The following is a 27,794-nucleotide window of genomic DNA, read 5'->3' as shown; positions in this document are numbered from 1 at the left end:
CACCCTAACACACTTTCAAACCATTATATATATATATATATATATATATATATATATATATATATATACTTTTTATTATGACTTTGTTTTTAAATACTATGTGCAAAGAACCAAACCAAACACAGAGGTTTGGTGAGTGTCAGAGGGTTGCAAGTCTTTTTGTGCTGTCATTGTTATTTTAAATTAATGTTCATTGTATGATTTTATTGAGTATCACTGTTCTATTTTCTTTTTTCTCCTATTTTATTGTTTGTATTTTGTTTTAATTATTATTGTTGAAAAATGTGAAATACAGAACAAGCACTTTCACCTCTAAGCATGCTAATTGTGCTTTAAAATATAATAAAACTAAATATTTTGCTGAAATTATTTGTCTAAATTTGCTATGTACACATATATTGCTCTGCTAGAAATGCTTTAGGCTACATGAGTTGCACAGACAGGCCTGTCTACTTCTGATCGACTCCACTTTATTTTACAGTTCTGAGCTCGACCACACGGTGGCGACACCAAAGTTTACGGACCGGAAGCAGTTTTCAGTCAGCTGAAATATTTTGTTTTGGTCCTCCTCCCATCATAAGTTAGCCCCGTGCTCTTCGTCTAATTTGTGCTTCTGCAATCAGATTTTATCCCCACTGACAGCTTAAAGACATGAAGAAGTTTTTCGATGACATTAAGAAGGATATCAAGTTTAAATCAGCCGGTCCTGGGAAGAAACTAACGGAAGAGAGCGGGTAAACAGCAAACTTTTCTCCGCTGCTACAACGCTAAAGCTAACTGTTAGCCGCACAGCTAACTGTCTAACGTCTGCAAAAATGAGCTAGCTGCTGGTTGTTATTGATTATTAGCAAGTCACAAAGCTAACTAGAGCAACGTCGACTAGTTAGTGATTTCCACTCTGTGTCAGGCAGCGTTTTTACCATCGTTAGCAGCTAGTTTAGTTATATAATAACTCAGTCTGCACAGTGGGCGGCGCGCATCTAATTTCAGGGTACCGTTAGCTAACAGTTAATCCCTAAACAAGCTTATTAAGCGACCTAAGTGACGTTAAATTACTTTAAATCATAGCTAAGACACATATCTACTTACTAGAAAGTAGACTTGCTGTGTCACTGACGTTTTGATAGTGTTGTTAGAATTAGCCTTGCACACTGCTCGTGTTAAAAATTGTGTCTGTCTGGTAATTTTTTTTTTTGGCCAACGTGTCTCCTCACTTCAGTTTTCTGTCCTCTAACACTAACTTACAGTGGCAGGCCCCAGGTGGTGCAGAGCAGCTCCAGTGCAAAGCATCACCGCCATGCTCCCAGTGAAGGAGCCCAGATGGCTGGAGCCGCGGCTCTGGCCAGGATTGAACAGCATCAGCGGCCGAAGGTCCACACCTCACAGGACGCCATTAGGAACCAGGGTGAGACACAGTCAACGCCTTAATGATTCACTGAGCGTCTGTGTGGTGACATCAAACGGAGTAGCTGACTGTTACTTTTTGGGTTGACGGGACATGCATCCTTTGCATTTAATAATTTAAAACAATGTCACTTTACGTAGTTGTTGTAAAAGGTTTCAGATGATCCAGTATTATTTTTATGGATAACATTTGAACAATTTTCTGACGGCTTATATACATGATTTTCTACTGTAAAGCATTTGGAATATTAACAAACAACACATCGATTAATGTCTTCTTGAAAAATCTTATAATCAGAACAAATCAAGCATTTTTGAACAGCTTAATCTTTTTTGTATTAATCGAGTCATCATTATTTACTGATGTAGGGGAGAAAACTATATATTGGTATCCTTTGACCTGGTTTTCTGAGGTTTTTCTAAGTGCCTCACTTTCAATTATCCCAATAGTAAGATTTCTTTAAAAAAGTTGAAAGTGTAGGAATTAACGTCAGTTGAGATATCAATATCATATGGCTGAGCCAGTTTTATATATTTTATACTGCTAGGTAAGAGTTTGATTAAAGAATCACAGTTTAGCTTACTACTGCTTATTATCTGTTGGCATTTTAAAGACACTGGTTTCTATAAAAAAACATATAATTGAATGATTTTCTGCCTTTGCTTGTAGTTAAAAGAGAGCTGGAGGCTGAGGCGGCTTCACTGGCTGAGAAAGAAAAGGCAGCAACAGCAGAGGTATGTTACAGGTGTTACAATAATATGTTAGGTTGAACCAAACCTTCTCAAATGACACCATTTTACGATTATATTGTGATCAGTATTGAGTCTAATGATGTTGAACAACATTTTCTCACCAGGGATCCAAAGTGCCAGTGAAAGATCCCGCCTGTCTCTCAGTGTCAGGTGTGTATTTCACCTGTCCGTTAACTGGAGCCACATTAACTAAGAGTGAGAGGGAAGTACACATTAAAGAGGCCATTTTAATGGTACGTCCAATTGTATCGTCACATGTTCTCATTATAGCTCAAATTAGAGTTTATTTGAAATTCTTAGATACATAAAACTGTGATTTGAGTGAGACTGAATCTTATTCCGCTGAGTGTTGTTGACAAAACATGAAATCTGTTTTTACTGTCAGCGGTTTGAGGAGGATGAAGTTGAGGCTTCTGTTATGATGATCCACACATTTAACAGGGACAGAGAGAAAGTGAAGTCTGCTGTGGACATCATAAGCAAGTAAGACACAGATGTATCTTCAACTGATGCTGACTTCTAATTTTGCTTTTGTCCTGTTTTTCAACTATTTTCACAGTTTAAATATCTTAAATAGTTTGATTTATGTTTGTTTCTTCATTGTATTGTCAACAGGTATGTTGAGAATATATGTAAGAATCCCACAGAGGAGAAATACAGGAAGATTAAACTCAGCAACAAAGTATTTCAGGTGTGTATGAAAATGGATTTTGTCAGTATCACCATCCAACTGCTACATTTTTCTTTTTTGGCTCGGTATTAATAATCGCAGCTATTTCCTTGTTTGTGTGCCCTTTGGTTTATACTGCACCGCTAACAAAGATAAGATTTAGGTCAGCTCACAAAACTCAACTGTTCCCAGATCTAAGCTTTATTAAATATATTAAAGGTAGTAACTGCAGCTATTTATGTTAAAATATACACTGTATCTTGCATCACTGAGCTGCAGCTGTGGAGAACTCCCACAACAGATATCTTTTGTGTACAGAGTAGTATTTGCTTAAAACAAGATTGTCTCCCTGAGGAAAGAAATTGAACTCGGTGGCCATCTTTCAGGAGCAACAAGTTTGTTCTTAGTGGAATATTGAAACCTCACATACAACCTCACCAAAGTACATGACATGATTTTCTATTAAGGAGAAACCTGGCTTCCTTAAACTGCACTGTGTGTCATGTTTATTGAATTCTGAATAAGATAAAGTAATTGTTGAAATGATTGCAGAGCCGCAGTAAACATGATATCAGTGCATCAATGTATTGCATAAGTTCAGTTAAATGAGTGCGTAGTATTCTTTGTATTGCTTTGTTTCGTAATCTATTTCCCAGTCATGATTTTAATGATTTTACAGCATCCCGTTGAGATGAAACAAAGGATGTTTTTGTTTTATTTCAGGAGAAAGTGCGTTGTGTGGAGGGCAGTAGAGAGTTTCTGCAGGCTCTGGGATTTACCAGCATTATGCTTCCTATAGAAGGTCAAGGTAAATTAATCATGATGCTTCTGACAAACAAAGCCCTTATCAACAGGGGGTTGTTTTCTGTGCACTGCACTGGTTAATGGTTTTTCTGTAATATCAGCCACTTAATACATCTTTTTACTGGCCTTTCCTGGTGATCAGAGGAGGAAGAGGAGTTCCTTGTGTTGCCAGATCAGAATCCAGATGCCCTGGAGTTGATGAAGGAGAGAAGGGATCGTCTTCAGAGAGGAGAGCCAGTCCGAGCTCAGCTGAACAGACAAGCTCAAGCATTCAGAGCCTCTCCCAACGCCACACACTTCGAGCTGCCGCCAGAATTCTACAACCTGACGGCAGAGGAGCTCAAGAAGGAGCAACAGCAGAGGTACAGACTCCTTGTTAATGGACAGTCCAGTCTGATTTAATAATAACTACATTTATACATTGACCCCCTGATAAAACAGATACAATTTAAACTGGATAAATGATTTTATTGATTTAATTTCTCCTTCTCACTATGCTTTTTTTCAGTCAGTTGACATCTAAGTAAACAAAACAACTACATTTTTTCTAAATGCGGTAGTGATGCAAGGAAGGCAGAGTAATGATCAGTATATGATTGTTAACAGCATCTGCAGTGTCTCATCTGAGTAACACTCATTGTCAAAGTGTGATTATGAATCCCTGATTCACAGTGCTTGATAAAATCTTGCACAAGCAGCACTCGACTGTTGCAAAGCAACCACATGACTGTTTGTGCTCTTGTGGTCAACCAACTGGTCACAGTTTCACAGTTTACGCAGTAAGAATTGTCGGGGGTGTTGGAGGAGACGGTTAGATCTTCTGAACTCTTCTGTTGTTTATGTCAGCCGTTACTTGTCATAACTGTGTTGGGTAATTTCATTGTGTTGTAGCAGCTGTTTTCAATGTTTGAGTTTATGCAACTTTGCAAAGCTTAAACATACTACTGTTTTTATCCCCATTTTGACAGTAGAAGCATTAATGTCCAGAAACATAGACTCAGTTACAATGAGACATATACATACGAGATATTATCTGCACTCGGGATATTTAGGCTGAGGAATATTTGCACTTGTTACTCTTCTATTAGTCACATGAGTTTCCTTTGAGGAGAAGGCAAGAGCTGTTGTAATTGACCATGACTGTTAACAGGCTCAAACACACCTACCAATAATGTCCAATAATGCACCCTTCTAATCCTGCCATGTTTTATGTTCTCCCTGGGTGTTTTGTGCGCCTCTAGCCACAAAAATACCAAAGTGTTCATCACACACACACCTCCCTTGAGCCTGCACTAAAGCACCAGCATGTCTTGTGTGTGTTTGTCAGGAGTGATTTGGTGGAGAAGAACGCTATGCTGCGCACTAAGGCCATGAGGGAGAAAGAGGAGCAGAGGGAGAGAAGAAAATATAATTACACCCTGCTCAGGATCAGACTGCCTGATGGGAACCTGCTACAAGGTAAGTGTCTCTATTTTTTTTATCAGTTCAGAGCATCCAATACAAAATCTATTTTAATGTATTGAATAGTTTTATTATCAAATATAAGTTTTGTTGAAATGGGAGAGAGTCAGTAAAGATGATGTGTGACCTCAGGGACATTTTACGCCTGGGACCGACTTCCTGTGCTGTTCGGCTTTGTACGGGAGTCACTGGTGGACGGCTGGCAGCCCTTTGAGCTCATCGCTCCAGGAGGTCAAAAACTACAAGAGGCTGAAGAAGTCGCTCTCGCTGAGTGTAACCTGGTAAGTTTGTGAAACTACAACTACATAAAAGAAAGCAAACTAGTGCTGAAATAATTCATAGATCAGACATCAAGGAAATTTTTGTGACAAAATTGTCTAAAAGACAATGCTGGCAATATTCTCTATGTCACTATTTTTGACAAATCCCTTGAAAAGACCAAAACCAACAATGAATTGATCCTACTAGCAAGTATTGCCTGTATATCTAAAGCCTGATATAGCTTATATTCTGTGCCACTTACCTCTATTGTTGTCCAAGAACTATGTATTTTGAATTGTCCTCACATACATCTCTCTGCTGCTGTAAACACTAACAAGAGCACTAAATGTGTATTAATCCGCATGGTCTTTTCATGGGATTCGTTGACAATATGCAAAATATAGAATAATGCCATACGTATCCTTTTGTGTTTTTACTTTAGAAATTACCAAATTTTACAATATTACAGCACATTGAATACCTTTGAGATCTGGTTACTTGAAACTATTTTACTATCTATACTAATAGAACACATAACTTAATAATGTATTCAATAATGAAACAATTAATTGCAGGCCCAATACAAACGAAGGTGTTATCTTTTGCAGTTTCTTCCTGTGAGTTCATATCAGAGCATTCTTGTATGTTTTTTTTCATAGGTCCCTGCCGCTCTGCTCTCATTTGCCTGGGATGCAGCTGTGCAGGCAGATATCGCAGCCGCAGGTGGAAAGAGCCCCGCCCTCCTCAAACCAGACCTGCTGGAAACCATTCGGACCCTGAGCTGAGCAGACTTCCCCCTGAACTCTCCCTGCTACCTTCCTCCCTGGCACAACCAGGGTGAAATTGCCCCTTACAAATGACTAGCGATACCTTTTATTTTTTACAAATGCTAACTTACTACTGTATGTCAGTAGCAGCGTTATAGACGAGGGGCAAATTCACTCTAATGCGCTTGTTTTGCTGAGTCTCCTCATACCCGCCTCCCGCCACTGAGGGGGATAATGTCACCCTGCAGTCTGCCTCAGCAACACATGCTGTTGAAAGAAGCACTAACAGATGTAAGCAGAAAGCAAGGGACACATGTTGTTTTGTTGTTGCATCCTGAATGTACATGCCGGCAGCAGTCAACCATTCAGGTATACTTTACATGGCATGTTCAGACCTTGTTTAACTGTGTTGCTACTTTTTCCCAAGTAAACAATCCATCTGGCTCACACGACAGTCAGGTTAACAGAGCGAACGCCAGATACTATTGTTGAATCTATCGAGTGTCTTGGCGCAAGACTTGAAATGCTGTTAGTTTTGTTTGGTAATGCTCAAGGTTGAGTCAGTGTTTTGTCTGTAAACTGAATGTCAACCGCACTGATACGAGTCCGGCTCTGTTCCTGTAAACATATGTAAGCTTCTGTTGCCCGTTTGTCCTCTGCTCTGCAGTGGCCTCACACTCCTTGGTGTTGTACAACAGTTTTCTGGTTGCTTCAATAATTAAAAACCTCAAAAGTAAATTAGTTAATAAGTTTTATGTGTACAAGCATGAGCCCAAATTATGTTTTCAGAATAATTTGACTTCACATTGAGAAAACCTTTGCAGACAAATATTTATACACCGAAGAGATCCCACCTGATTAAGTTTTATAAGTGTTGGGCTGACGATTTAATAGCGAATCTAATACAAAAATATGTTGTAACAGTTTTAAGCACTTTCGGGACCTGTTAAAACTCTATAAGACACAGTAGGTGTCTAAATGTAAAATGAAAGACATAGTATGTGGCACATATGTAGCTTTGTCCACACTGCTTAAGTGAAGAATAATTTAATTTTCGAGGCTCACTGCAGAAGCTTCATGTTGTCAACTTGCTGTAGCATGCAGGCAGTCATGATTTACAATTATGTTGTTAAAACTAGCAGCATGGACTCCTGTTGTATTAATAATGGTGGTTTTAATTAATGTATTTGTTTGTATCAAACACATTTCCGTAAGACAAAAAGGGTCTATATTTCAAACATGGTGGGAATATATGAGAATGCAATTCATGCAACGTACCAGCCCACTGAACCCAACGAGTCAATTTGAAAGACCAAAAATCTTTCTTAGCTTCACCCCTTCCACTGAAACATGAAGGTTAGTACATTTATTTAGTTAGTGGTTTTGCTGCACATTAATCTATACCAGTTAAATCAGTAAAGAGGGGACAAATTGTGCATTTTATTTCTATAGTTAAGAGTGAATGATAATTATTTTAATTAATAGTATTTGTTTCTCCTGCTTGTTGTTGGTTAAGATGACAACAAACTACCTCTCACTGCTCTTTCTTAAACATCCCAAGTGAGTTCAGTACAAAAACAACTAATAACAGAAGTAGATGTTTAAAGTCACTGGGTTGTGTGACAGTAATAGTTGTCCAAAAACACAACACACAACTGGGGGCTAACAAGTTGTCAACTATCCGTTTCATGCAGAATTTAATGCAGAATTTAATGCACAATCCCAGCTTGCCAGGCTGTCAGCTATTAGCGACATTTCCTCTGCTGTCCAGTTGCCCACAGTATCTACGGAAGGGTTTAAATGTGTTGTAACCTTTTAAAAATGATTAGTGAGCAGCTGTAATCTGTCCAAATGTCATGTTCTGTTGCTTTTTAACCTGCCTGTAGTAAAGATGGCTTGCATTGCATCTTTACTTTTGTTTAATAAACATAACTATGAGGCAAGTCAGTGTTTTAACTTCAAAATGTGCCTAAAATGAAGCTACTTAACTACAGACACACTGTGTAGAAGATTACAATCATTAATTTCCTTGGACTAAAATGTTTTGAATTCTAGTGTTGGACATATAGACATATTTAAATAATGCTTTATTGAAGACAAACTTAGCACCTGCTAATTACACAACTGAGGGCTCAGTGCATGTCTGACACCTTAAATGTGAACAGCAGTGTTTTAAGTAGTGGACAGCTTTTCACTACTTCAAATGCTAATAAAATACAAATTAATGGACCGGAGTGGTAATAATGCAGTGCCTATGAAATGTGTTCATGTGTCCTGGATCAACAGAAGATGTAACTTAGCTTTTGTTTACCAGTGATTCAACAAAGAGTGACAACATGAAAACAAATCTCTACAAATTGATCTAAATTCTTCACAGATGACCCTCTTCCTATGATCAAATGAGACCTGAAATAAGTTTTTTTCTGACATTAAATATTATGTACGGTGTAACTGTCCACATCAGCAGAAACATGAAGTCTGGTGGTGCAGCTTCATGCTGTGGGTCTGACTCTGAGCAGCAGAGGATGCAATAACTGCAACAAAATACACAAATCCTGGTGCAGTCTGTAGGGGAACTGAACGTACCAGAGTGGCCAAAAAAAAAGCTGATCAGTCATGATCCCCATGTAAGTCCTCCAAGTTTGAGCAGTTTTGCAAAGTATGTGGAAAAATGCTTTATTTTTCAGATCCAAAATTTCCAGATAATTTTCTAGTTTTGTGGGAGGAACTATGTAATTTGGTATTAATTATAGGGTAAATGGTGTTAAATTGGTACACTTCCAAATAATCACATTCAACTAATTGCCAGCATAAGCTATTGAGTACTTAGTCATTTCAACATATAAGGTTTTCAATAGTAAATGAATATTTACTTGAGCAGGTCTTAAAGGAAAACCTATTTCCCTATAATTAGTATTCCATTACATAAGAGATTCTCAGGAAATAATCCAGAAATTTCCTGTCAAATAAAGCATCACCAAAATTGCAGTGCCCAGATGTGCAGAGCAGATTTAGACCTTGTTATCGTTTAACAGTCTTTCGTTAGTTGATGTAAAAAAATAAAATTAAAAAAAAAAAAAAGAAGCCCAATTACATCTGCTGTTATTCAAAGAGGTGAAACAATAAAATGGAATAAAATGATGGAAAAAATCTTAATGTACAACAAGCACTGTTGAGCAGCCTCAAGGACAACAGCATCTCCTCTTAAACAAAACAGTTCAGTTATTGATAGGAAATATAAGCAACTGTTAAAACCGTGATATGTTAGTTTCACGCTACCAAGGGATCCCAGATGGAGGGTGTGGAATGAATGGTATATAAAAGTGCAGTACTTTTATTCATGTTTAATGAATTTATCCTGTTCAAGTATTCTTGAAAAAAAAAAAAAAAACAACAAAACAAACAGAAAATACATATTTATAAAACATGACACCGGACCTAACTGTACAGGTACAGATCTAGCAACTACTCCATTGAGTTGTCAGAATTAGAAATTGCAGAATAAATGCACAAAGGGAAATGTACAGAGGGACTTGTAGCCTCTTATTTCCCAACCCTAACTTCTGGTAAACTATATACATTTAGAAACATGACCAGATACTTAGAAATCCAATAACATAATGAAGTCAACATTTCCAAAACCGTAAATAATGCTGTTCTTGATGTCTTGGATGCTTCTTGTCATGACAATCGGACATTTCTGTTCTGCTCTTTCTTCTTCTGTTCAACCCAATCTGCTGTAGCAAAAGCAGATGCCCACAACACACATGCCTGACTGAAACGTCGATGCAAAAATCAGACACATAGTTAATGATCATTTGGTCAAATCTGCCCTTAATACTCAAATCAGGCACTCTGATTTTACGCACGACTACATTTTACAGGCAAGATGGGACCTGACACTCACAATTAGGTGACAGGGAACTCATAATACTGAGCAGACACCAGCGTGACCTGCTGTGAATTGCCTGTATCAGAGTGCTGTGCTTCATCTTGCTTGATTCTGTCTTGGACACAGTAGAGTTTAGACCCTGGAGGGAGGAATTTAATGAAGGAAAGATGGGCGTTGGGGTAGAGGCAGGTGCAGGGTTCCCTAGATGACCAGAGACAGGGTGAGGGCCTGTCCTGTCCTCAGGCAGTGGCAAGTGTAGGAGCGGCGCTGGCCACTGGGAGAGCAGCTTCGTCAGAGGGGGTGACTTCCATCAGGCCATCTCCCTCACTGGTTGAGCCTACAGAGTAAATGTTGCAGAAGGTTTCATTTAAATTATGAAAATAATAATTCAGCAAACTTGATATTTTTTAAACTTTGTACAGAGTAAGGCTAGTCGTTTCCTCTCACTTCCAGTCTTTATACTGAGCTAAAGCTGCAGCTAGGTCCTTCATGCAAAGACATGAGTGGTTTTTATCTTTCTCATTTAAAGGCTGAACATGTTTCTCTGGGCTGCACTTAAGTCAGACTCTCATTTGTGGATGACTCCTCAGAATCTACAGCACACCTAATGAAATTGCCTCTTTCACAATTCATCAGTGTGTACTCTGGAAAGGTAGTAAGACAGAGGGTCTCCCATTGCTAGATGTAGTCAGTTTGTGGGTTCACGTCTCTGTGCATAAATCAGCATGTTTTGGTTCAGGCATGAGCTCCCTCCATTTACCCTCCCAAAATACAATCAAAAGATTCACAACCTAATTAAAAAAATAATTGAAGCTGAGAGAGGGGTGAGCATAAAGGTGAAACTGAACTGAAACCAGAAGAACTCAACTTGGTCTGTGTTTCATTGTGGATACTTAATAAAAAAAGGAGATGAAACTAAAAGCATCACTACCTCATTAGAACATAAGTGAGAAAATAGTGAGAGAAAGTGAAGGAGAGAGAGAGGTGCGAGCATAAGAGGAAAACTAAACTGAAACTGAAACACATTACTCGGTCTGTATTTCATTGTGGTTACTGAATTTAATTAAAGAAAAAACAAAAGCCAGTGCCTCTGAGACCAGAACAGCAAAGCTAGAACTGCTAGTCAGAAAATGCCTTTAGGTGAAGATGCAGGGGTCCTTTGGACATGTTCCTGTTTGTTTTGTACAACATTTCTGGGTTATTTTCCTTCTCTGTTTCAAGATCAACCATCAGCTTGCTTGAGGGCTGTACTACGCATTGATATTTGAGAGGTGTTTGCGTTGGCTCTTCTGCAACCTATTAGGGCCATAATATCCGACTCCATCACAGAACTGGTCTAAGTACCAGTAATTTCTGAAATCTTTTTCACATACATATATGATACAAAACTTTAAGTGGTCTGAATCTGGGAGTTATGATTAAAAACTGACAGCTTCTTATTCCTCCTTCATAACTCACCATTCGGTGCAGAGATGATGATACAATCTTCCTCATCGTCATCCTCAGTGTCAGCTTGAAAACCGTCTGCCTCCATTGCTTCCGTCTGGCAAAGGCAGAGATGTTAGGACCATTTGAGACAGTAATAAGCTACACTTTACTTGTGAAAAGCAGATTTTTCATGAGATGATAATCTGGACCAAAAAGGGATGCTAACTTTAATACAAAATTAACTAAAATGTCACACTGAAGTGAGTGAAAATCTGTTTTTCTACCTGCTCAGGGTCAGTACATCTCTTCATGAACTTGGTGATTGACATGCTGCCTGTGCTCTTCCTTTTGTTGGAGGATGAAGATGTGGTGGAGGAGGTCTGAGGTGTAGTAGGAGAGTTTCCCTGAGAGCCTGTGGCTGCCTGGGGTTCTTCACGGGACTCTTCTCGAGCTCCTGTGGTGAGGTAGGTCCACTGGCAGGGCACTGGAAGAGCCTCCAGGCCAAAACGGGACAGAGTGTCTGTATGCACGTACCAGCAGCAGCGTCTGTAAGTCGAACGCTTCTCATAAACAGCGTTTTTCTTGATGAGGCGCTTCAGCTGTATTCTGATGAAAGGGGGGAGTAAAAAAGTCATTTAAATTGAAGTCAAAAGATTCATAAGAATAAGATGTGCAGTGGCTGTACATCTGTACAATGTATCCGAGTGGCCAAACAGATGTTTTGACGTTATTTAACATGTGACTAGCAGGGTCCATATATGGACTTTAACTGATTCAACCCAGGTCGAGCTCATCGTGTCCACACCAAATTATTTACAATATAAAACTCAGTCAGAAACTCTCAGATCAATCATTTGAATATAGTGATGTAGTTGGTAAATATAATTACTATAGTAGTTATTTGTGAAGCACTATGTCACATATTTACAAATAAACTGTTATCACCAAATAAGTTTTACCTGGTGGGAATGTTGTCTGCGGGGCTCTGAGGGCTGGACAGTTCAGGAGGTGATGAAGAGGAGGAGGTCTGCTGACGACAAAACTCCTGAAACTCAGTGATGATCACTTTGCTGCTGTTGAGATTGCCGTGCAGCAGAGGCAGCAGCTGAGCGAGTACTGTGAACGAAAAGAGCATTAAAGAGTTGTTAAAGTGACGTGTCATTAACTCATAAATAAGCCAAAAAAAGGCCTTTTAAAATGGTAACTTGAAACTTAAATGAATACCTTACAGGGAATAAAAATGTATTTATTAAGAGTTCATCTAATTCCACTATAAAAAAAGTTTTTATTTTGTATACTAGTGAACTTCCCTCCCCAAAGTTTCCTTCCAATTTCCTGTTACTATCAAATCGAACACCTTAAAGTAGACATACCTATAGAAAGGTGGGCCAATTAAAATAACATTAATATGGTAGCAAGCATTAATGATAACAGTAACAATAACTAACAGTATACCTAGAAAAAAAGGAAAAACACACAAACACAAGAAATTAACAGTTACTATTGACATTTCTAGCAGCTGATGACAAAGCCACCAAAACAATTAATCAGTTTAGTTTTTCTGAGTTTCCCTCCACTTAATAAAGGGAATAGAACCAGGTCATCATACTTTGGTGTAGCACCACCTTTACGCTTCCAAAATAAGGTAGTAAATGCATGACCTCACTGAATTTTAGCACACAATATACATAATATGTTGACAAAACACTTTCAATTGCTAGCACCATCAGGCTGAACAGGGATGCACAATAACAAATAACACAAAAACAAACTAGCCAACCATTTCAAGCCACTGACAATTTGATTCAACAAACTTGCCACGTGGTCAAAATACAAAGAGAATATGTCAGATAAAAAGTTGCAACTGGCACTGTAAGGTTTTGTCTGCTGATAAGGGCAACTCAAGCCAACAGAGCCAGAAAAAACAGAAAACTGCAGACAAAGTCAGTCACCCGCAGCCCAATGGCTGAGAAGCCCGCTTCGTTTGCAAGGACCCAGATAGATCATCACCAAAGGGCGGCTGTTCACCAGCTTTCATCCATTTATACAAGTGAATCACGTGACACACACACACACACGCTTACATTGTTCTTCTCTTTGTGACAGCTCCTTTGGGCTGGGGGTGGTGTCTGGCTTCGGTAAAGGCTCCACCAGACACACAGCGTAGGGCTGGAAGAGCTCAGAGCCAGGTCCTTCTCCCTCCCAGACGCAGCCCCTCACCACTGGCTCCAGCACCTTCATCTTCTTCTTGGTGGACATCAGCTCATCCCACTCCCTTGCTTTCAGCTTCTGTTGCATTTTCTGCTTCTCCGCATCGCCACCATCCTGGAAGGTTACATGTGCGTTAACAGTGGTGCAAACAGGAAGCAGAAACATTGTCCGAGTATTTTGAAACAAGAAGAGAAAATCCAAACAACTATTGTCTAGCAGGAGATAAATCAACGTTTGTATTGCAGCTCCTTTCATACCCATTCTTCCAGTGCCCCTTCATCATCCGAAAGGTAGCCATGAGGAACAAAGAAGCCGTCGTCATCGTCATTGTCATCTTCACCTCCTTCCTCCTCATCCTCCTGAAAATGATAAACAGTTCAAAGTCTTTTAAAAAGTAAAATTATTGTCTCCTTGTTCATACTACATTCCTGCTTTGAAGACGCAAGATTAACATAACCGTGTACGTTGTTGCTTTCTACAGTTCAAGAAACTAAAGCTGATTTACTGTCACGCTCTCAATACATTCACAAAAAGACACTAACAATATTTTATATGTTTTGATTATTCTGATTGTAATTCATTTTTTTCAAGTTACATTAATTGCTGCATGTAGATGTGAGCAGAGAAGGTGTTGTTTGAAATTTAGAGATTTTGGAGTCAGCAGCCAAACAACAAACTTTAATGCAAGGACCAACAAAATTCTCACTGTACTTAACAAAATATCCATGTTTACTGAGTTGGATTTCATGACAACATAACCTCATACACTTGCGACTGCTCTGCCAGTTTCAAGGCTCTACAAGTTGATTGTTATGGTGTCTTGAAAGAAATGGAAACCAGTGGCTGCCCGAGACTTGGGAAATCCATCTAAAAATGTATGCTTTGGTTAGCAATAATGCTAATTAAACTCAGTTTGTAGGAACATACTCGTACTTTTGCAGGTACATTAAGCTATTGTACTGGGAACTGGTGTAGATACTTCATTAAAAAGAGAACAAATAAAGGAATATTAAATATAAAATATTTTCACCCTCCAGTGAAACTCACCCCTTCACTATGTGAGAGGGACTCTCCTGGTTCCTCTTCCTCCCATTCCTCATCACTGTCCACCTCGTAGTCCAACACATCCTGTGGTGACAGAGCACAGCTGTTAGTGTCACAGTTACTCAAATAAAACTGTCTGGGATAAAATGCAAATAAATATCAAAGCTAGAAGATTATCGAAAGAGATATGCCAGTATTATCAATTTCAATATCCATTTAAAAAAAAGCATGCCATGCTTATTACTATTGGGACGTCGTATTTCTGAGGTGACAAACTGAACAAACTGATAAAATAAAATCAGTTTACCTTGTCTTGTCTGAGGGGGCAGCGCGGTGAGATGTGTGAACTCTTCTTACTCCAGGTGCCCCAGTACGCTGGACGGTAGTTCTCATGAAATTGCAACAGCTTCATGGATCCGTATCGTTTACGGTCTGGCACGCCATCTGGTTTGGGCCTGTCCACTGCTATAGACTCCCTGAGAAAAAAAGCACAAAAAAGCAGCTGATAATATTTGTTTGAAAACGTAAAAGTGAAACAGACTCACTGGTCACTTTATTAGGTAGACCTGTACAATCTAATGCAATATAATACAACAGCTCTGCCATGCTGTGAATTCTACTTTTATGACACTTATGACGGTCAGAAAGGTGATAATTATACTTTGTATCCTGTGTTGTTGTTGTACTAGACTGTGTTATATTGAAAAGGTGTTTCTAATTTTTGTCCATCCAATTCACATAAATGAAGGGGGCAAAATATTAGAAAAACTTTTTCAATACCATGCAGTCCTTCAATGAATCCCTAAATACACTTCTAGCAGAGCTTTGAAGCTATGAGGAAGCAATGTCGGAGTAGTGTTTGAGTGTTTGGAACACACAGATGAAAACAGTGAAGAGATGGATTATAATGCAGGAGGGGTTTAAGAAGTTTCTACGGATGTTTAGATATTATTTTGGCTTGGTTGCCATTGAAATCCATTGTTTACAGCAGTGAATTCAAACTGGCTACAGCTGTCTTCTTCATAAAGGAGCAAGATGCAAACTTTTCAGAGTCAGCCTTCATGCCTACGGGGGTCAGTATTTAATCATCAAGAGACAGATTCAACTGAGATTTTATTTAAAGAGAGGTAATGTTATTACCCAAAATTAAGTCCCAACAGGTTAATATAATGTGGCAGGCAATGAAATGCATTAGAGAACAACATTTAAATTGCTGTTCCCAATTGTTCTTACAGAGGATTTTCAAAGGTCTGACCCTTATTAGGTCTGTCATCGATGCAGGTCCCTTGACATGGGCAACCATGCTGGAGGCAGAGTAGGCAAACTAGGAAAAACACTATTACTAGTCTCACCTGAGCAAGTCTGTCTGTCTGGGTTGAGTGGGGCCTGACCAACGGGGTTTTCGTCCGATCCATTCCTTTAGTCCACTCAGGTTATCACCAGGGTTCCGCAGGTACTGGTCTAGTTCCTCTAGAACAGAGTCCTCACACTGAACCCGGCACAGTGGTGCCAGAGCCATGTTTTCTTTTATCTCGAATGGAGCAAACTTCCCACATGCAGCTGCAAGTGTCTGAAACAGCAACGAAAGCAAAGAAGTTGCAGTTATGATAAAACTGTTAACTCAATACTTCATTGTGTAATTGATCTTTGACACCTGCCTAAATCAAAATGATTTCTGTTAGAAAGTGAGAGATCAACCAACCTTTGGAGCCTGTTGGATCTTAGGTTTCTGTAAAAACCTTGTGATTTCTCCTTTCTCAGCTTTGAAGCGCTATAAACAGACAGACATTGGTTAACAGGTTATCTGGTATAATAATCCACTGCAAACCTGAAGCATGTATCTAGCGCCCACCAACACCTTTCAACATAAACTCACATCTTTCTCTTCTTTCAACCGTTTCTCCTCTTCCTTCATTCGCTTCTCCTCTTCCTTCTTCCGTTTCTCTTCAAGCTTAGCCCTGGGGCAAGTTTAAAGCACAACATTAAGAAAATAAATTCACCAAAATAAATATTATCACATTTTAACCAACACTGACTTGTGGGACTCAAAACATGTCAGTACGATACGTCAAGACTTTAGAATCATAGAAATCTTGCGTGACTCACTCTAGCTTTGATTTCCGTAGCTCCTCCTTTGCTTTTAACCTCTCTGCCTTTTCCTTCTCCTCCTTCTCTTTTTTCTCTCGTCTCTCTCGTTCATCTTTTTCCTTTTTCTCACGTTTTTCCCTTTCTCGATCCTCCTTTAGTTTGCGAGCCTCTTCTTTCTTTTTCTCTTTTGCAGCTTTAGCCTCTTCCTTCTGTCGCTCCTTCTCCTGTCGCAGCCGAAGCCTCTCCTCTTGTTCTTGTAAACTCTACAATAACCAAAATTCATCATCAGTTTTCCCTTTAAATGGTGGTTTTAATAAATGATCAATTGTGTAAGAAATATGACAAAACAGGTTATGTTTTAAAGCTATGCAATGAATGATTTATGAATCAGCAAGGGAGTCTGAGACAGACTTCAACCCCAGCTTGTAGTGTATACATCAAATGTCTCACCTTTAATGAGCGTCTTTTCATCTTTTTCTGATCTGCTGGTATCTTGGGGGTTTTCTTTGGCTCCTATACAGAAAAAAACAAAAAAAACCCCAACTCTGATGACTGACCGAATGATTTGATACAATGTCTTCCAGTCTAAAGAGAGTCATTACCTTATATTTAAATGAACCTTGTCTTTTCAATTTATTGACATCACTTTTTTAATTACTTAATTTCTGCACTCGTGCGATTTTCACTGGGTAAAATATTGCTGTAAAATTGAAATTATTATATTCAGGAGTGGAATTTTGATTAGTCTAATACTGATGTTATTGTGCATAAATATCTACAATACATCTAAAAACATTAGACATCCTTAAAACACTGCGACACTATCAATAGAGATATTTGATTGTCCTCAATATTGTCCAACTCTCATGTGATAAAATAAAAACTAAATTATTTATTGAATTTTATGCTCAGGAAAATATCAAGTAAAATATACTATAGGGTTAACATGTCACAAAAGTCTATTAAATCACTGACAGGAAGCAAATGCTAATCAAAATCTCTGAAATCTGAGTGTGAAACAACAAACAGCTTATTGTTTAAATCATTTCATCATACAGTGCATTACCATGCTGTGCATTGAAATACATTTTTGTATGATTTTTGAGATACATTAGCATATAATTTCTTAGGAATTAATATTGTGATAGACATTTTGTATTACAGGATTGAACAAAAAGCAAAAAATGGGAGCTGCACATACTGTAGGCGTAGTAGTGGGTGTAGGGTCATCAGTGTTGGACTTCTCTGGTGAGCTTTCAGACATGGAGCTGACTGATGAAGCTGACAGCATGGACCTGTTTCCCAGACTGGAAACATTTCCTGACTCATTCTGCTCCTCTGGCTCACTGTCAGAATCCTGCGTTGTGTCAAGCTGAGAGACAGATGTTGTCTCATTCCCATCTTTTTCCTTTTCTTCCTCTTCCTCGTCCTCATCCTCGTCCTCGTCTCCTTCATCATTATTGACTTCTATGCAGTCTAAAGTGTGTGTTTTAGGAGTGTGATCGACATTACTGGATTTCCCAGGAGAGGTGGTTTTGTCTTTGCTTTGATGCTTGTCTTTTGTTGGGCGGCAGGGAGAGTCAGGAGCTGGTAAAACAAGGCACTTTACAGGAGATGACGTGTTTTCGTCAGTAAGATCTATAACCATGTTCTCATCTGAGCCTGCAGGACGCCTGCGGCTGAGGAAGCCATCAAGGGGCCCGCGACCATTAACCAAGGGTGGTCCGTTGCACACAGGGGGTGGAGAGGACTCGTCGTTATTCTCCCTGTCTGAGACTCCTTGTTCAGGACAGGAATGTTCACAGGGGCGTTTAGGCGGCTGGTTCTCTTTAGGTTCAGGGTTCAGGCGCTTGAATGGGAGACGAGCTGCATGCAGAACACAAAATACTAAGTCACCATCAATGGCTATTGTGTTGCATCTCTCCATGTGCAACAGGTGATAGGGCTATTGCAAAGTTGTTCATAAAAATGCTATTCAACAGCAACAAAAATTCACTAAGGTTACAACAAATTAAATAAATAGAAGTCATTTATAATTGTTCATTAATGTGTTTATGTAAAGTAATGTCAGTGACAACAAAAGTTTAAGTTTAATGCACTCAGATCTCATAACTATAGAGGGAAACTATAACCATCTTGCTGGCAGCTTATGTGAACTTGTGTAATTCTTATGTGTATTAGTTGGGTTGGCTGTTCCACACGTGTGCATGTACTACTATGTCAATATAACACCAAACACATTGAGGATATGATTAAAAATACACAATAGTGGTAATAATTAAGCGAACATAATGAATATGTAAAGGTGGAGTAATCATTAAAGATTGCTGAAGATGTAAGGTATGGTTATGGCCAGTATTAAAATGATCAACCCTCTAAAATAGATTATCATCAATGTTATCTGACAATTTCTGACTCTTAGATACAGATAGATAATCTTTCAATTTTGTCAAAAATTCTTGAAAAATAAAAATAAAAGTTTATATTTACCTTGTACAAGTTTCTTGTTGGCATTGTTGTTTGACTTACAAGCCATACCTGCAAAGAACAGAAACATCATCAGAAAGTAGTACTTCACGCAAAACTGTGCTTCAAAATATTCAAGTTTGGAATAATGAACTTGCTCAGAAATTGGTCACAGAAAAATCAATCATTGACAGTTTTGACAACTGTGGAACTGACACCTGTTGTGGTAACAGTTGAAGCTTTTGGTAGCAGATGAAAGGGCAGTGCTGACTTAAAGTGACAGCCACTGCAAATCAACCTTTCAGTATATAACTCATTTGACTTACTATGTTGGAAATCATAAAACCTAGGTGAACAACAAACATCTAAAGAAATAAAAACTCGGCTTTCGCCCTAGTGTGGCAACGTAGCATTAGTTTACTACTGTAATAACCACACGACCGTGTAGCTCCTGAACTGTAGGCCTTCCTAAAATACGAAACGCATAAGTATTAATGTAAAACTCTGTCAAATGACAAATACGTTCTCAGTATCAATCTTCATGTGTTGCATTAATGACACATTAGTTTCCAACGTTGGTGTGCTGCCGCTGCAATATTGTAATGAACGTCACGTTAATGGTTGTGTTTGGTTTGCTCTCCCGCCAACCGGTATATCAGACGGTGCAGCAGGCCCGGCCGAGTCCGCAGTGGGCACGCACCTTTGGGCTGACAGGCGAGGGTTGCCTGCCCGACCACAACACTGAAAACTTAATAAACTACGGGAAAATGATGCACATACTACAGCCGCAAGAGGCTCGGATGTGTGAGAGAGCGAAGACAACTGAGCAGCTCTGGAGGTTCACCTATGAGAACAGCTTTCATGCTAATGTTTAACCAATTCACGGACGCTAATCATAGTAGCAGCTCTGCTAAGCACCCCGGAGAGCTATGAGCTAGCACATCAATTGTAGTGCAAGCCACTAGGTTTAAGATTTTTAACGCAATGGTAAGGGTCTCCTGAATGTGAAAATAACTGCTAACGTTACTAATAGGTTGAGACCCAACTTTAACATGACGATATTGTTTGTCATGGGACGTTTAGCTACGTTTTCACATGATACTAATATGATTACATTAGCAACTGCACCCAGGCAGTAGCCAAGTTAGCTGTATACAACTGGTAGCTGCCATGTTTGAAACGTTAGCGGCAGAGTTTTGTATTAAGTTAGCGGTTATATCAGTTAACATTTGGCTCGTAACGATGACAACAGCGAACGTTAACGGTCTGTGGTCAGGGGAAACCGGGGTTGTTAGCGTCAGATTTAACTTTACTGTCACTCCGTTTGACGTCGTTTTATGTTCGCTTTATAAGTATACCATACTCCGTCTACATAACAATAATAATAATAAACACTTTGGTAAGTTGGTAGGACTATGTGCCAGCCTGCTAGACGTGGCATTAGCATTACCTCTTCTGCGGGGAGTCGATGCTGCCAAATGTCCGTCCACGGATGGGTTTTCCGCCGCCAGCATCCCAACCACTAACCCGGGGCCCCGCTAGTTAGCAATATTCTCCGGTGAACCGACTTCAAAACAACGGGGCAGATCGTGTAAACACCCGAGAATGCCCGCGATTATGAATCGAATCTAGACTTGTTGTTCAAACGACATGTATTTCCAATTTATTTCACATAAACCATAGCGCATTAACTTTCCGCATCTCCCACATACTCCCTTGGTTTACCCCGCTGCCTGCCTCGCGCTCCTCAGTCGGAATTGGCGGGAGTGTGTCACGTCCATCAATAACCGGCGCTGATTGGTCAGAGCCAAGCTACTATCAATGGTGGAGGCGCTTGTTTTGTACAACTGCGTTGCACGTTTGCACCGCCTTTCATTGTCATAAAGTGCTTTGAAATATCCTTAGCGGACGTTGAATTACAAATGTTACGTGACATTGAATTTTTTAATCAGAAAGACGATATTTCTTGAGCTCATTTCATACAGTTGCGTAATATACTCTTTTTTTTAATAAACAATATTATCAACCCCGACCCGGAACACCCTGTGCTCTAAACCAAACAACGACAGATGTACGTCAACGGGCACGCCTTCTCGCTGATGTTTTGGGCTTTCTGATTGGCCGCGGAGTTTGACTTTCTGGAGTCAGGGTTGCCATGTTGTGGGATAGTGCAATAAAAGGAAAGAGTCGGAGTGAAGTTTGACGATGCCGGTTCCTCGTGCATGATTCTTCACTCAACTACAGTTATCATTAGTTGGGCATAGTACACGACATTTCCAAGACGTTCATATATTGTTAATTCAAATATTGCTTTACACATTTTGAGAGACAAAAGTATATTTTGTTACTAACTCTCACCACCCACGCTTTTGTGGATAAATGAAGTTGTCGAATGTTGAAAATAAAAATCCTAGATAAATTCTTACAAAAAGAAAAGGGTTGCAATTGTGTGCTCCAATATGACAAGGGACTGTCCTAAACTGTTTACAGAATGAGCATGTTTATATTCATGGGTGGGATCCCGGGATCCGAAGTAAGAACGGTGTCATGTTGGAGTCACGCGTTTCCCGTTTACCGCTCACATGAATCCTGGGACTTGTAGTTCTTCAGGCGCCCGAGCGTGTTGAATACAAACGGTTTGGAACTACAGAGTGCAACGGTGCAGCGCAGCCGCAGTATGCTTGATGGGGTCGAAAAAGCGCATCCTGAATGATTCCCGGACCCCTGTGGTTGTCGACGGAAACGTGAAGAGATAAACGGTCTCCCGGTAATGTTTCTGTGTCTTTATGATGTTTTACGGTGACTCGGTTTGCTTTAAACAGTCTTTTCGCTCCTCGTCAACTGACAGCCAGTTAGTCAAATGAATCAACAGCGGTAGATAGAGACACTACAGCTCATCTCTGCTGGACGACCCAGCTCTCTAACAACACTCTTTAGCTGCTACCTACTGTATAATACCACACATAACGTTAACATGTGATGACATCGAAAAGTGGTATAGTTAAAAAGAAATATAATGAATTTAATATCTTTGTATAAGGTAACTTGTTTGATCGAAATTGAGAATGTGCAGCCAAAACAAGCCACGAGTAACGCAACTTCAACTGGTTGAAAGTTAAGCATTAGCTTTGTAAATTGTTAACACTCTCGTTCTAGCCATATGCCATTTAAAAACAAGCTATGAATAATTATGTAATGCACAGTAAAAGATTTGAAAGAAAAAGGTGTTCCTGACCGGAATGGTGTCAATGTGAGTGTTTACTGCTGCCTAACTGCTGATTTCCATTTCTCTAGATTTGTATTTTCCAGGAAAGAGTGCAGACTTCACAATGGCAGGTATGTCACATAAAACCTTGTCTATCTATCTATCTGAAGTTACACTCTCTCTGCAGTGTGTTCAGGCACGCTGTCAAATATTTAAATGTAAAATGTGAACTGCTACGACTGTACTGTTGTGGTGACACTTAACTTTCTGTTTCAGAGAGAGTGAACAACTTTCCTCCCCTGCCTAAGTTCATGAGAATTAAACCATGCTTTTACCACAATATTGAGGAAGAAATTCCTGCTCAGCACCAGCAGCTGGTGCGCAGAGTCTATATGCTTTGGATGAGTAAGTGTTACTTTCTGAGTGGAAGCAGAAGTTCTCCCCTTTCTTGTCAGTTTAAAAAAAGATTACTTCCTTTCCTTTTCTCTCCTCACATCTCCACTGTCCTCTCTCCTCTTCAGTGTATTCAGGCACGCTGTGTATGAATGTTATCTCGTGTATTGCTTGGTGGGCTGGAGGTGGATATGCCTCCAACTTTGGCTTCTCTCTGCTCTGGCTCATCCTCTTCAGCCCCTGTAGTTACACATGCTGGTTCAGGCCACTCTACAAAGCTTTCAGGTTAGTCAACATATGATAAATCTCAAAAAGCAGAATCATTTCTTAAATTACTTTCAGAATATTGATATGTATGTTGTTTAAGTTTTATCCCCCACCCAACATTTTAAACCAACTTAGGCTTGTTTTCTAACTTATGTACCTAATATTTAATCACTTTTTTGATTCAAACTTTTGCATTTTCTGTGGTGGGAGTAGTCTGGTAAAAAGTGAGAATATGAATACTCTTAACACAAGGAAAAGACATTGAGCTGTTGATGTATGAGTCCAAAAACGATTGCTGCAAAGGAGCTTCTAGCTTCACGATTTGCACTTGAACCCAGCATTTCTAGCCTTTCTACGTTATGTTCAGTTGAGTACATCATGCAACTACACCAGTGGGAGGAAGCAACATTGAAATAAATATAGAGCTTCAACTCTTCAACTTCAACTCTAAGCTTATTTGTGTCATCCTGTTGTATTCTCTCTCTCGCTATCTTTCTTTTTTTCTTTTTTTTTTGTTCATAGGGCTGATAGCTCGTTCAACTTCATGGCCTTCTTCTTCATCTTCTTCCTCCAGTGTGTTTTGGCCCTCATCCAGACTATAGGAATCTCTGGCTGGGGAACATGGTGAGTTGAACCAAACCAGCTCTCAAAACTTTGCACATGTTGCCTGCCAGTTTTTTTTTTATCAGGGAGTGGGTCATGAGGGCTTATCTCATGACACTTGCGTTGGATTTTAAGCACATTTTCGACACATGAAACATTTGCCAACATTGTTTCTCACAAAGTTGTTTTGAAATGATTTCAGAGCATGTTTCTAAAATCTTTCACATATATACAAAGCAACTATTCTTTATTCCGCAGTTACATTTTAAATAACTTTAATAGATAACGCTCTTAGAAAATGTTCTTTACTTCATTGGAAAACCCTTTATCATCATTTTAGGGCACATAAAAGCTAATATTTTTATTATGTGGGTGATTAATTGAAAACAGGATTAAACTACAACATTAACACTTTTTATTTAACATTTGAATAAAGGTACGGTAATAGTAGAAAAAAGCTAAATGTACAATATTTAACAACATAATCAACCCCAAAAACTAAAACTCTGACTAACTTGATTTGAGGTTTTAAAGCGCTTAACTGCAATGATGTCTAATTATATTTACTTTTCTTTGCCCAGTTAAATTAATATAAGTAGTTACTTAACTCAGGTTGATTTGTTTCATATTCATATTTGATTCATATTTTTCATCTTATTTCATAACTAAAACTGAATTTATGGCTCATTAGTACAAAATATCATTTAGACTTACACTATATTTAGGATTTAGATCATATCCTTACAGTACTATATATTTCAAACTTTGGACTCATTCTGACACATTTACAACATTAATTCACATTTTAATTCTTGGATTTACAGACTCACTTTCTCAGCACAGTTTAAGTAATATTTTAATTTTACAGTATATTGGCTTGGTAGGTTTTATATGTGCTTATTGATTCATTGTTGAAATGCATGAAAATATCGTATATAATTTGAAATGTAGATTATTTAAACTATGGTCACTACCAGTCTAAAATTTGGACACACTTTCTCATTCAAGGGTATGGGAAGCTGTGCCCAAACTTTTACTGGTGCTGTACATTTAAAATGATTCAAACCAGAACTTTGAAATACACTAGAAATGTTATAAGATATTGTATTTTGAGTATAAGATTGACAGTAGATTTAGTGATATTTACCATAAACTGCAGTCTCACAATTCACCACAGAGTTGAACTAATGCCTGTCTTTGAGCTGACAGAGTGCTGACTACAACTCAACATTATAAATGTCATAAAGATAAGATTTAATTACATTTAATACAACGTTTTATTGCAATGGATGTAGCTCGGTTCACCTTACAAACTGTTGAGTCAGTGTATTTACATTTTGTGCAGGAATAATATCTACATTTAATTGTTATGTACAAGGGTTGTTTTTCTTTGAAATTTTTATTTTCTCAGCCTTTTTAGTGGAACACTTTTATCATTGTCGTTCAGTGTTGAGTGCAGGGACGGAAACAAAGTAATTTCAAGTTGAGTTACAGATCATGTCCTTGAGTACGTTCTCATGTACTTGTCAAAATGCTACATTTGTCCTCAGAGAGACCGTTTGCTCTTTAGGTCATTTTTACTGCAATTTTCAACACAGGCTTCCTAAAACTGAGTAATATTTAAGTCCAATAACTGAACTTATGCTTGTGATAATAACAATGTTCACTTGTGATGTCACAAATCAATATTACACTGATCGTCATTATGCTGTTTGTCACTGCATCTGTTTCCTCACTGCTTAATGGCACAAAGGTAACTTTGGATATTTGTATTAAATCCACTATGCTAATTGCATACTATATGATGCACTAACCCATACTACTCCATCTCACTCTCACCAACACAAAGCGGCTGGATTGCGACAGTGATGTTTTTCAGCACAAATGTGGGCTCCGCTATAGTGATGCTAATCACAAGTCTGCTCTTCACTCTGGTGACTGCTTTAATGGCACTGGTACTCATTAAGGTGAGTGAACACGTACGCTGCAAATGCGCACACACACACACACACACACACATATTCTTGCATTTAGTTTTTGCCCCACATGCATATAAACTTGCTCAGACACCTGAAAACAGACACAAATACACATTATGAACACTTCTTGTCCTCTTTCTTTGCATGCTGCAGGTGCACAGACTCTACCGTGGCGGAGGTGGGAGTTTGGAGCGCGCTCAGGAAGAATGGAGCAGCGGGATGTGGAAGAGTGCACCAGTGAGGGAAGCTGGGTTCAACGCTGTTGCTCAGACTGCTCAAGGCCCAAGCTTGCCACAGTACCCGGCAGCAGTGCCAAGCTATCCCGACAACAGCCACTGGTGATAGCTGAGAGTGGCCTCTAGATGGAGACAGATAGCTGGCCATGTCTGTGGTGCACAAGAGAGTGTTTCGAAAACATCATATCAATTCACCCTTACGGCAAAATGCATAGATGTTTTGGGTTTTTTTTGAGTGAGAGGACAGAATTGTTATAAAATAATTTATCAGAAGAGTTTTGTTAGCAAAGCTCATTAAAGCCCTACATTTGTTGTAGAGGTTTATCTTTAAAATATGCCATTCCATTTAAACTTTGTTTACATGTAGTGTATTAAAGTGAATGAGACAGAAATACAATTTTATGCTTAAAAGAAATTTGCTTAGGAAGATGTACTGTCTTGCAAATATGCAACTGGAAACTCAAAAAAAGTGTGAACAGCTTCAGGTTAGCAGTACGTGAAGGGCATGTGCCTTATGGACCTTTATGACTTCTTCTTTTATGCACTGCCAGATCTGCATGCTAGAAATTGTAGTATGCTGACAAACAGGGTTTTTTTTTTCTTTTGCAATGAAGGAAAGTCTGCAAACTGCGTGATTTTGATCTGTGTTTTATGCGTTTTCTGGCAGGACAGTTTGTTTTTGATTCGCTGTGCTTTATATCGTCATGCTCGCCTGCTTCGGCTGCAGTTTCTTGAAATGCGCCTTACTATTGCGTGCAGTTTTTGCATGTGAAAAATGTCTTGCTTGACTTTCGCCTTACTAATGCTATGTTTGTGTTTAACTTGACTTGTGCTTCAGTGAAGCAATGTGTGGAAATATTTCAAAAGATGTTGGTGCATAATCCTCCTCTGTGATTTCTCACTGTCCGCTGATGTGCCATAACACTCGCTTCTTTCCATTATTTTGATACTGGAAAAAAAAAAAGGTGCACCCAAAGTAGATATTGTGTCCTCTGCCTCAGTATTTCTCAATTTGTATATTTCCAAAGCCACACTGTTTGCTTTTAGTGGTCAGTGCCCTGCCGTGAAAGCACCTTATCAGTTGTTGCAATGTTCCAGTCACTTTCACTTTCACCCAGATAGACTGAATTTTTGTATGAAGTGACTGCAGTGTGCTTGCATGCAGCCTGACATAGGATATAATTTACTTATTTCAAATGAACTGACCTCATTTAAACTCTATAAACAGACACACATCCCAACTGACTGACTGAAATATAAACATTTGCAGACGGATCAGCAATTAAGTGGAAATTTGCATGTAAATATACAGTAGTCAGACTGTTTAAGTGCAGTCTGATATTTCATGTACCAACTCATTTCACTGTCATTCCAACAGACATCTAAACACTGACTAAAAACCAATGATTGTGGCTTCTGTGCAGTTTACTGCACAACATTTCAACTATTTTTTTTTTGGCTCAATGATTTAGTCAAAAAGCCTTTATGAAGGTGCCTGACTCATAGTTCTACAAGAATTAATTTTTCTTTCCTTGTTACAAAAGTGTCCTTCATGGCCAACTGCCAAAATTAGTATTTTGATTTTTCTCTGTTATTTGATAAGTGACAAAATTATGGATATGTTGAAGTAACCTTGAAATATTGCAACATTTCAATAAATATTCTTATTCACACATGTCTGTCCTAGTTGAATGTATAAGAAATATTTTAATGGTTTGGATATTTGGTGAAAATCTGAAAAATGGCAACCAACAAGTCTGTTACTTAAATTTTTCCCACACTGTCTTTTCATATAAATGCTGTGTGTGTTATATATTTTTTTATTAGTCTTTGTATTAATTGAAGGATTGATAGAATTAAGA

General features: G+C 38.8%; 3 protein-coding genes across 4 annotated transcripts; 2 read left to right on the top strand and 1 right to left on the bottom strand.

Moving 5' to 3' along the window:
* The first annotated feature begins 539 nt into the window (after positions 1-539).
* ubxn6 (UBX domain protein 6) lies at positions 540-6,858 on the top strand. Its single transcript, XM_067597393.1, has 11 exons — positions 540-734; positions 1,248-1,405; positions 2,075-2,139; positions 2,262-2,390; positions 2,543-2,640; positions 2,773-2,848; positions 3,551-3,635; positions 3,774-3,993; positions 4,959-5,089; positions 5,225-5,373; positions 6,013-6,858. Exons 1-11 carry the CDS (start codon positions 652-654, stop codon positions 6,136-6,138), a joined length of 1,320 nt encoding a protein of 439 aa, XP_067453494.1. The 5' UTR covers positions 540-651; the 3' UTR covers positions 6,139-6,858.
* Positions 6,859-8,190: 1,332 nt separating this feature from the next.
* On the bottom strand, positions 8,191-21,019 carry chaf1a (chromatin assembly factor 1, subunit A (p150)). The gene is made up of 16 exons (XM_067597388.1): positions 20,700-21,019; positions 19,274-19,321; positions 17,985-18,649; positions 17,234-17,296; positions 16,802-17,046; positions 16,572-16,653; positions 16,398-16,466; positions 16,048-16,265; positions 15,003-15,171; positions 14,699-14,779; positions 13,909-14,010; positions 13,525-13,765; positions 12,400-12,556; positions 11,725-12,046; positions 11,471-11,555; positions 8,191-10,349 (listed from the first exon to the last, which is right to left on the bottom strand). Exons 1-16 carry the CDS (start codon positions 20,761-20,763, stop codon positions 10,252-10,254), a joined length of 2,709 nt encoding a protein of 902 aa, XP_067453489.1. The 5' UTR covers positions 20,764-21,019; the 3' UTR covers positions 8,191-10,251.
* On the top strand, positions 19,938-27,605 carry scamp4 (secretory carrier membrane protein 4). Of its 2 annotated transcripts, none has more exons than XM_067597398.1 (7): positions 19,938-20,236; positions 22,544-22,585; positions 22,731-22,859; positions 22,976-23,132; positions 23,637-23,738; positions 25,567-25,684; positions 25,850-27,605. In XM_067597398.1, the coding sequence occupies exons 2-7, from the start codon at positions 22,579-22,581 to the stop codon at positions 26,036-26,038; spliced, it is 702 nt and encodes a 233-aa protein (XP_067453499.1). In that variant the 5' UTR covers positions 19,938-20,236; positions 22,544-22,578; the 3' UTR covers positions 26,039-27,605. The 2 variants fall into 2 exon arrangements, with proteins under 2 accessions (XP_067453499.1, XP_067453498.1); XM_067597397.1 differs by lacking the exon at positions 19,938-20,236 and adding an exon at positions 21,874-22,016.
* Positions 27,606-27,794: the final 189 nt, after the last annotated feature.

This window comes from Thunnus thynnus, chromosome 8 (genome assembly GCF_963924715.1).
Source record: "Thunnus thynnus chromosome 8, fThuThy2.1, whole genome shotgun sequence".
NCBI lineage: Eukaryota > Metazoa > Chordata > Actinopteri > Scombriformes > Scombridae > Thunnus > Thunnus thynnus.
The sequence above is the reverse complement of the archived record's forward strand: the minus strand, read 5'-3'. Positions and strand labels throughout refer to the sequence as shown.